General features: G+C 42.4%; 1 protein-coding gene across 5 annotated transcripts in view; it reads right to left on the reverse strand.

The window, feature by feature from the left end:
- RABEP1 (rabaptin, RAB GTPase binding effector protein 1) overlaps window positions 1-10,944 on the reverse strand; it is a 102,185-nt gene that overhangs the window by 23,023 nt on the left and 68,218 nt on the right. For 4 of the 5 annotated variants that reach the window (XM_015569219.1, XM_015569218.1, XM_015569221.1 and 1 more), the window contains 4 exons: window positions 10,158-10,289; window positions 3,820-4,287; window positions 2,469-2,573; window positions 258-374 (listed from right to left, as the gene is read on the reverse strand). In XM_015569219.1, the coding sequence (XP_015424705.1) occupies window positions 258-374; window positions 2,469-2,573; window positions 3,820-4,287; window positions 10,158-10,289 (822 nt within the window). The remainder of the gene's footprint in view (window positions 1-257; window positions 375-2,468; window positions 2,574-3,819; window positions 4,288-10,157; window positions 10,290-10,944) is intronic. The other variant, XM_015569220.1, reaches the window with a different exon arrangement.

Below are 10,944 nucleotides of genomic sequence, written 5' to 3' on the forward strand. Positions count from 1 at the left end.
CCTGGCTGCCCACCACCATCTTGGCTGGCAGTTAATTTGCATATCTCCCTGATTAGCCAATGGGAAGGGTAGCGGTCGTACGCCAATTACCATGTTTCTCTTTTATTAGATAGGATACCAGAAAACAATAGTTCAGAGGGAAGACAGAACTGCCAAATCTTCAGGGCAAGAAAGAAACATTATTAAGTTTTCAGAATTTTTTTAAACAACCCAGTCATCCCCCATAGGTCACATTCTAAAAACCCTCATTTACCTACCTGATGACTTGAATCTTCAGTGCTCTGCTTTATGAAGTCTTCTAGCTCCTGTTTATCTTTCATTGTCTTCTCTAACTGGTCATTTGCTTGCCTTAGCATCACCTGTAGTTTTTTCACCTATATAATTTTAAATGTCAATTAGAAGGAAGTACCAGAATTCTTTTATAAATTGAAAAAAGTCTTGACTCCAAAATTTTTAAATTTAATTTTCTTTCTCTGAAAAAATCATAGATTTGTCAATTCAGAAAAGAAAAAGAGATAAATGACCTAATTTGATGACTATACTCTGCTTTACAGTTGACAAATGATTTTTCACATACATTATCTGCTTTTCCTCCTGGGTACTCTAAGCTAGGACACTGGCCTCCCTGACTCTAATATATCTTCTGCCTCCAATCTACAATCCATACTAACATGACATTTTTTCTAAACCAAAAGTCAAATCACATTACTATTTCCCTACTTAAAATCCCTAGATGTCTCCTAAAGTCTTCAGGGTCAAATTTAAATCCCTTCAATCATCACCCCTCCCTCAGCGGTGTCATCATGACCTCTGTAACTGCCTCTTCCACTGTTTTATCACACACACCCTTTGCCTAGCCACAGAACTATTCATACTTTCTAGAACACATAATTTTCCTTCATAACTCTGCTCTTTTGTACATCTTTCCTCTCCTTGAACTCTCTTTCCTTACTTATTTTCCTAATTAATTTTTACTCGAGATCTAAAAGAAATTTAGCTCAAAAGTAACCCACAAGTGTTACTCAACTGAGCCCAAAGTAAAGTTAGATGTTCCTATCCTTCCGCTAGCTCTGTGTATACATCTCAGGAACAAGCTATATGGAACTGATAGCTTGGCTGGCAACACTGAAAGCTCCTTATGAGCAGTAAGGACTATGTTCTATTTGTATCTGAATATCCAGGATTCAGCAAAATGCCAAACACAGTTGAATGTCTACTAAAATAACTGTGGAGTCCAAGATAGACCATTCCAACGCCACACTATCAGAGGCTAACCTAAGTTTCACAAATAGCCTTAGAAATTTACCTTTCAACCATCTATGAAAAAAGCATATAGGCAGGAAATCAATGCCAATGACATTTGAAAATATTAAGCCATTATTCTAATATGCCTAAACTTATGTTAAAGACAAAGGGAACAATCTTCATAACAATCAAAGAACAATTAGGAAATGTAGGGGAAAAGTATCTTTTCCTTACATATACTTTCACAAGCCTACTCTCACAAAATTCCACATTATTTTCTAAGTGTTACTGAGGAGCCCATTATTAGGTACTATATTTGTAAAAGGTACATGTCAATTTCAATGTACCAGATCAACCTAATCTTAATTTCTGTGACCCTGTAAATTAACTTAATTAATTCAACAAATTTATGACAAGAAATAGAGGCAATAAGCAATGAAGATTCCAAATACTAGTTAATATTTAATTAATTTTCCATGTTTATATACTCACTAGAAGCCCGGTGCATGAAATTCGTGCAGAGGGTGGGTGTCCCTCAGCCCAGCCTGCACCCACCCTCTCCAATCTGGGAAATCCCTCTCACAATCCAGGACTGCTGGCTCCCAACTGCTCCCCTGCCTGCCTGATTGCCCCTAAACCACTTCTGCCTGCCAGCCTGATAGATGCCTAACTGCTCCCCTGCCAGCCTGGTACTTCTAACTGCCCTCCCCTGCTGGCCTGGTCACCCCTAACTGTCCTCCCCTGAAGGCCTGGTCACCCCAACTGCCCTCCCCTGCAGGCCTGGGTCCCCTCCATCTGTCCTCCCCTGCTGGCCTGATCGCCCACAACTGCCCTCCCCTGCCGACCATCTTGTGTCCACATGGGGGCGGCCATCTTGTGTGTTGGAGTGATGGTCTATTTGCATATCACCTCTTTATTATATAGGATGATAGTATCACTTGAGCAGAAGGGGCAAGTTTGTAGGTAGAATGTACCAGTGTTTCTGAAAGAGCTGACCTGACCTGTGAGACGTTGGGCAAGCTATGAAGCAAAGCCACACAGACGCAGAGGTTCTAGTGTGCTCCCACTGGAGATGTAACTGACACTGCATGTACCAGATTATTTCATATTTAACAAGATGGATGTACTTCATAAAGCAAATGGGAGGGGAAAACAAATTAATGCTGCACTTCCAATGAAAAGGACAACAGCTCGCCAATTTGGCACACCCAAAAGAAACTCACCTGGTCTCTTGTTTCAGCTTCCTGAATCTGAATTCCTTGTAACTGTTTTTCATAATTGGAACACATATCACAACGTCTACCAAGTTTATTTCCAGCATTATGTACCTGAAGGGCACCAAAATTACCTCTTATCAGGCAGAACAAAATAATTCTACATCACAAACGTGAGCAACACATGCACAGTCTTACCTATGTTACTCAAAGTAGAACATGGAGTAAACAATTTCTTCAGGTACTTAAGGCAAGAAGTTACAACATAGGATTGGATTCTAAAAAGTCATAACCTCTGATACAAGTATGTTAGCAAAACAAGGGACATAACTTTACCACCAAGAGACTAAGTGCCACAAAACACCACATTTGAGGAAAACACAAAGCAAGCAGAAGGTACTACACCCTGAAACTCACAACTGAAACCCAGCCAAGGAAGGGGATGGGAGGAGGAACCAGTGCCATTACCCATTTCACCTGCTCCAATTACCAAGTAGGTATGAAACTATTGCTTAACACCTTCTCACATGTTAGAGAAGAAACGTTTCTCTGCAGCTTAATAAGCTGTTGTACTTACTGATTGACAGCTTCTTTAAAGAAAAGTAACCCTGGGTAAAGGAAAGCACTGAAAGTCAGAAAACTTGTATTCTAACCCAGGTTTTGCTGCCAAGTCAAAGGGGAAACTTAAACAACTCACTTGACCTTTTGAGCTATCTTCTTCTGTAAATTGGGGACAATCATGTCCTGACTGCCTCATTATTATTAAGAAGCTCAAAGAGATGAGGTATGTGAAAGGGCTTTGTAATCTGTAAAGCATTATACAAGTATATATTACAGGTTTTATCTTCTATCTTACTTCTGAATTTACAAATACTATTAGAAGGAAAATTAACCTCAGTAAAGGCTGCCTTTTTTTCTCTCCCATATTTTCCACCCTCTCCCCTTAAATTCACTCTCAACATCCACTGCTGACAAGCATTTGCACTTTAAATATCAAGGAAAGATGAAAAAGTAGGAATCTTGGAATACATTGAGATTATAGAAACTGCAAAGCAAAGCAAATTCAGGCTACTCTAACTTAAACTTAGCTATGCTATTCAGGCAGACTGCTCCACTTCAGAGGTATGACTTCAGGTAGAAAAGTTCACACTCAATGCAATTAGCTAGTCAGTTCCTTCATCATCAATCACCTGGGAGAGCCAAAGTAGACTATGACAAGGGTCAGACAATAAGGTGAATATCCACTTGTCAACAGCATGTACATGTACTGACTCCAGAGACTATCTTCTGAATGAACAATAAATTCTGGATACCTAGTATTCCTCAAAGTGATCAGGAGGAAAAGAGAAAGATAACTTACCTCTTTTTGCAGGAGATTCCATTCTGTCTCACTGACTAAGCGATAACCACTGGGGGACATATAAGCACTTTCCATACCCTGGGTGACACTGGAGAGGAGAGATGCAGTCTCTTCTTGTTCAGGTGTCATTGCCTTGATTGCTCTTTCTTGATCTTTGGTTAATGTAAACCCACTTGGCATTTGCAGTGACCCAAGGGAGGCAGTATCAAAGTTCTCAGACACGGAATCTGCTCCTACTAGTGGTCCAAAATCTGATTCGTCCAGATTTCCAGCAGATTTTGCTTTGTAGTTATAACCTAAAGCTTTGGATTGCAGTGAGCCTGAGGTTCCCAAGCTGTCTGTAGACTGTGCTCTCCTGAGTCCATCTTTAAACATGTCATTGTCCAATTTACTGAATGGATCTCCAGATGGCAACAGTAAATCTGCATCTAAGGAATGGACTGAACCATGGGTACTATCTAAATGCTCCTGAAATGTGAAAATACATATTGTTACATTAGGAAATTCTCTATTTTTCAAAAAGGAAAACTACCATATGCCAGAAGTATTTTGCCACAAGTTACACATGATAATCATTAGTGTGTTACCTTAACGTATTTATTGAACATTTATTTATTTATTTATTTAGTCCGCAGGCCGACGCTCTATCCACTGAGCCAAACCAGTCAGGGCAAACAAACATTTATTGAGTATCCTCTATTTGCTTGCTGGGCACTAAACCAGGCACTTGGGATACATCTGTGAACAAGATACAACTTGCATCCTGTGAACTCAGGATACAACTGTGAGCAATCTCTGCCCTCAAGATGCTTATGGCTTCATGAAAAACTAAATAAGTAAGCAGGCTATCAGAACATTGTATTTAATAAAATGATAGGCTACAACTATGCATTAAATGGCTTGGTAGCTCAAGGAGAGGAATTTAGTCCACACATAAGCAGTCAGAGAAGGTTTGCTGAATTTCAGTGCTGAGTATGTTGAGTGTGAGATGCCTGTTGTATATCCAAGTGGAGATGTCCATCCAATAGAGGGACATTTAAGTCTTTAGACAGAGACTTGGGAGAACCATCATATAATGATAACTCAAATCACAGCACCAAATCAGAACACCTAACATAATCTGTAGGATGAGAAGGTCAAGGGCAGAACCCTGAAAAACACATTTTGGGGATGGAGAGAGGAAGGACTAGCAGAATGGCAGAAGTGAAATGAGGGTAATGTGGTATGCCAGAAATCAAGTTTCAAGCATGATGTAATTAACATGTTAAATGTGGCACACTAAGTGAAAGAAACCAGGTGCAAAAGTTATATATATCATTTGATCCCAAATATATGAAATGTCCAGAATAGGTAAGTCCACAAAGACCAAAAACAAACAAGTAGTTGCCAGAGGCTGAGAGGAAAAGAGAATGGGGAGTGACTCCTTAATGGATATAGGATCTTCCTTTGGGGGTGATGAAAATATTTTGAAACTAAACAGAGGTGATGACTGAATAACATTGTAAGCATATTAAATTCTGCTGCACTTTAAATGGTTAACTCTATGTTACATAAATTTGATCTCAATTTTTTAAAATGTGGTACACCACATTCTCAAAGTAAAAAAGGGCACCAGTGCCATTCCGTGACGCAGTCACACAGCTAGTGAGCATTAGAAAACAAGAAAATACAGCAAGTTTCTCTTGAAACTAAATGCACTAAAATTAAAGTACTAGCCTTTATTTTAAGACTAGAGGCCCGGTGCACAAAAATTGTGCACCGGTAGGGGACCTAGGCCTGGCTAGCGATCAGGGCTGATCTGTGGGCTGACTGGCAGAGCGATTGAGGCAGGGGCCTTTGCTGGTACCTGCCTTGGCTAGCCTGGGGCCTGTAGGCTGGGAGCAGCTCCTGCATTGAGCGTCTGCCCCCTGGTGGTCACTGCACATCATAGAGACTGGTTGTTTGCTTGGTCATTCCGTTTGGTCGATTTGCATATTAGGCTTTTATTATATAGGACTAGAGGCCAGGTTGCACAAAAATTTGTGTACTCAGGGGGGAGACGGGGTCCCTCAGTCTGGCCTGTGCCCTCTCGCAGTCTGGGACCCCTCGGGAGATAATGACCTGCTGGCTTAGGCCTGCTCCCGGGTGGCAGAAGGCAGGCCCAATCCCTAGGTGCAGCCCCTGGTCGGGCTCAGAGCAGGGCCGATTGGGGAGTTGGGGCGCCGCCCCGTCATGTACAGAGAAGGTGGATCGGGAGGTTGCGATGCCACCCCTAGTCACACTCAGGGTAGGGCCAATTGGGGGGTTGGGGCGCGGCCGCCTGTCACACTCAAGGCAGGGTCAATAGGGAGGTTGCGGCGCCCCCCCGTCACGCACAGAGCAGGGCCGATCAGGGGGGTTGGGGCTCCGTACACTGTCACACACAGAGCAGGGTGGATCAGGGGGTTGGGGAGCTCCCCCTTGTCACGCACAGAGCAGGATCAATCAGGGGGTTGAGGAGCTCCCCCCTGTCACGCACAGAGCAGGGCCGATCAGGGGGGTTGGGGCTCCGTACACTGTCACACACAGAGCAGGGTGGATCAGGGGGTTGGGGAGCTCCCCCTTGTCACGCACAGAGCAGGATCAATCAGGGGGTTGAGGAGCTCCCCCCTGTCACGCACAGAGCAGGGCCGATCAGGGGGGTTGGGGCTCCGTACACTGTCACACACAGAGCAGGGTGGATCAGGGGGTTGGGGAGCTCCCCCTTGTCACGCACAGAGCAGGATCAATCAGGGGGTTGAGGAGCTCCCCATCACTCACAGAGTAGGGCTGATAGGGGAGTTAGGGCACCGCCCCCTGTCACACCCAGACCAGGGCAGATCAGGGGGTTGGGGCACTGCCCTCCGTCACGCACAGAGCAGGGCCGATCAGGGGGGTTGGGGCTCCGTACTCTGTCACGCACAGAGCAGAGCCGATCAGGGGGTTGGGGCGCTCCCCCGTGTCACGCACAGAGCAGGGCCGATCAGGGGGGTTGGGGCTCCGTACTCTGTCACGCACAGAGCAGAGCCGATCAGGGGGTTGGGGCGCTCCCCCGTGTCACGCACAGAGCAGGGCCGATCAGGGGGGTTGGGGCTCCGTACTCTGTCACGCACAGAGCAGAGCCGATCAGGGGGTTGGGGCGCCTTCCCCTGTCACAAACAGAGCAGGACGGATAGGGAGGGTGTGGCCCCGCCCCCTGTCACACACAGAGCCGCAGGGCGATGAGGGGGTTTGGTCGCTGCAGCCTGTCACACTGCTCCAGGGGCCAGGAGGCCTCGCAACTCCACTGATCCCGGTGCTGGGAGGCATATTACCCTTTTATTATATAGGGTAGAGGCCTGGTGCACGGGTGGTGGCCGGCTGGTTTGCCTTGAAGGTGTCCTGGATCAGGGTGGGGGTCCCCACTGGGGTGCCTGGCCAGCCTGGATGAGGGGATGATGGCGGTTTGCAGCTGGTCACACACCCTTCAGGGTGGGGGTCCCCACTAGGGTGCCTGGCCAGTCTGGGGCATAGAAAGGGAATGGACTGACTATTCTTTTTTTTTTATTGATTTTTTACAGAGAGGAAGGGAGAGGGATAGAGAGTTAGAAACATCAATGAGAGAGAAACATTGATCAGCTGCCTCCTGCACATCTCCTACTGGGGATGTGCCCGCAACCCAGGCACATGCCCCTGACCGGAATCGAACCTGGGACCTTTCAGTCCGCAGGCCGACGCTCTATCCACTGAGCCAAACCGGTTTCGGCTGGACTGACTATTCTTGCGGGGGAATGGGGTGTGTGGGATGCGGGAAGAGACTGGACAAAAATTGTGTACCTATGGATGAGGACAGTGGGTGGGGAGTGAGGGCGGAGGGTAGGGTGGGAACTGGGAGGAGAGGAGTTATGGGGGGAAAAAGAGGAACAAATGTAATAATCTGAATAAAGATTTAATTTTTTTTAAAAAGTACAAATAGAAACACATATACATTAACTTTGGGAATGAAAACAGAAAAAGAGGGAAAGGAGAGGTACATAGCAAAATATTATTGGTGGCTATCTCTGGGTAATAGAATTGCCCTCTGGTTATTTTTACTTTGTATACCTTCTTGTATTTTCCAAGTTTTCTATAATGAACATATATACATTGTAATGAGAAAAGCATATTCTAAGCATAAGGTTAAAGATAGGATGTCCTACAAATTTAAATGTTATTACCAATAAATATGACTAAGTTTCCAAAGCATTCTATATTAACTTTAAACCAACAGGCTAAAGTAAATTGTCCTAATTCTCAACTTGAAACAAATATTCAAAATATCAGTTCTGAAAGTCTAAAAGATTATTTCAAATGTCATGAAATAATGCTATACACAATATATCATAGATCTGTTAAGACAAAATTTAAAAAGGCTTCATGGCAAAAAACAAAAAACAAAAAAATCTCCCTTTCCTATATTCCTGCTAAAATATTTTTGGAAATGTTTGAAACTTTTTCAAACATTCCTGGACACAGGACTGCATGACACAGAAACCACATAATATTTGGCAGTACCCGAAAGTTGAGACAGTCCCCTAGGAATCTAACTATTAAAAAAAAAAATGCCGCAGAATCAGGCCTAGTGGTCCTCAGTGTATGATTCAAAACAAAGAATGCGGAAAAACAATTACATCATACTTTTCAATGTCTGACAGGATTTTAATAAACTTCTCTTAAAATATAAAACAATCCATAAACATGGAAATATAAGCCACCAGGAAGATACACATGGCTCAGAGTAAATCTGCAAAATAAACAAAAACACCTCTGAAAGTGGGTAAGATCCTTAATCCAATATAACTGAAATTGCTGTAGCAGGCCAGGAAAGGAGGCAGCGGTAGGGAAGTGAGCATGAAATTCTAAGCAGCAGGGACAGTATAAACAAGGCATGTGAGCACTGACAGTAAGTAGAAATGTCTGGCTGGAATGAAGTGGCCAGCACAGTAAGGCTAGAAGGGTCTTTCAACTGTCTAATACTGGTTAATACTTCATATATGCTATAGGGAGTTAAGTGTTTCAACATTTTAAATAATTGTATGCCAAACTAGGGACCTTTTTTAGTTTTTATCCTAAAGGCACTAAGAGAAGCATTTCTATCATTGAAGAGGGGATACCAGCATGAGTCTTGAAGAATAAATAGAAGGACTTCAATATCAGAAAAGCAGAGGGAGATAAGCATTCCAGGTGAAGAAACCAACATGCAAGGTGGGGAGTGTAGCACAAGACAATCAATATGGCTAAAACAGAGTGCACATTATGAATGGCCTCGACTATCTGAGTGAGGAATTTGTACTTAATTATGTAGGCAAAGGGAGGCAGTGGGAGTTTTGAGTAGGGGAGTGGCCTGACTACAGCTGCACTTAAGAAAAATAAATCTGCCAGTAACGTTGAGGGTGCAATGGCATGGGACAGGCTGAAGACAGGAAACCAAATGAGGAGGCCCGTCCACACTGTGGATGAAAGGTAATGAGGCCATAAGAACACCACCTTACACTTTCCACCTCCAGGTCCCTCTACCCCATCCATTCCCAATACCTAAAATGTTATACCCTACCCCACCACAATCTGCCAAACCTCACCTACTATTATTCTCAGGGCTTTAAGACCTAATACAGTAGGTTCTCGGGTTAAGTCAGAGATCTGTTCCTACAGCCTAATGTAACACGATTTTCACTGTAAGTCGGAAACTACCTATATTAGCACCTACATCACTCACATGGACCACATACACAGCAGTGATGAAGTGAAACAGTAAAAAAAAATTTAAAAGAAAAATAACAATTCCTGACCTTTACTTGTGGTAAATAAATAAAAAACATAAAGCACATATGTACATACGTGGAAATGACGGAACTTTGTTTATTTTTTAAATAAATGGGAGATGGCGACTTAACCACAAAACGATGTACGTCAAGTCTGACCTAACCTGGGAACTGTCTGTACTTCATATATGCAATAGGGAGTTAAGTGTTTCAACATTTTAAGTAATCTCTTTTAAACAAAAAGCTCAATGTATTAACAACATTAATTATTCATATAAAAATGATTTTGCAAATATTAAAGATTTATTCTAATGTTTTAATTTTGGAACCACTGGATAAAAGAACATCCAAATTATTTCAGAGACTATGAGAGAAATTGCAACAAGTTTCAAATAGTACTACTTATACCAACATAAGAATGACTGAAAGTAAATATCATTTTATCTAATTTTCAGCTAGCAGTTATACACTTCCCAAATGAACAATGTAACTGATTAATGTTTGAGAAGCTAAAATGGTAACATCATGCATATAATGATTTTAATTACAGATTCACTATACCTCTTCATTTGATAACTGGGCTGAAGATTCTTCATGAGTTAAAGCACACACTACTGGTAGTTTCACTTCTTCCTCAACATCTGTTTTTTTGTGGTCCTTTCTCTTATTAAGTCTTTGTTGTTCATCTTCCTCCTAAAAGTTAGAAAGAAAAAAATATTACACAGTAATCTATATTGAATGATTCCTGTAGTTCTTTAACCACTCAAAACAAAAATGAACAAGAACTTTATAGTGAGAGAAAACTGGACACTTAAGGTTATTTGTTTTGTAATGACATCTAAGGGCATTTGGTTAAAACAAAATATTTTATTTATTTACTTATTTAAAAATGTGTTTTTTTTAATGTCTATGAAAATTTATTTCATTTTATCAAAGCCAGTGATGAAGTATATTTTACTCTGTAATGTTTGTACAAAGTACCACTTTGGCTTTTTGGAAATGTTACAGAATGAGATAGTTCCTGGTTCCCACGTGCTGACAGTTTTTTTTTTTTTTTATCTTTAAATTCTTTATTGGTTACGGTATTACAAATGTGTCCTCATCCCCCCCATTAATTTCCATCCCCCCCGCCCCCAACTCATGCTCTCATATCCCTGTTGTCCATGTCCATTGGTTTGGCTTATATGCATGCATACAAGTCCTTTGGTTGATCTCTTCCCCTTACCCCGACCCTCCCCTACTTTCCCTCTGGGGAATAATAGTCTGATCACTGTTTCTCTGTCTTTGGATCTGTCCCTGTTCATCAGTCTATGTTGTTCTCTATATTCCACAAATGAGTGAGCCATGT

This window comes from Myotis davidii, unplaced genomic scaffold, assembly GCF_000327345.1.
Source record: "Myotis davidii unplaced genomic scaffold, ASM32734v1 scaffold925, whole genome shotgun sequence".
Taxonomy (NCBI): Eukaryota; Metazoa; Chordata; class Mammalia; order Chiroptera; family Vespertilionidae; genus Myotis; species Myotis davidii.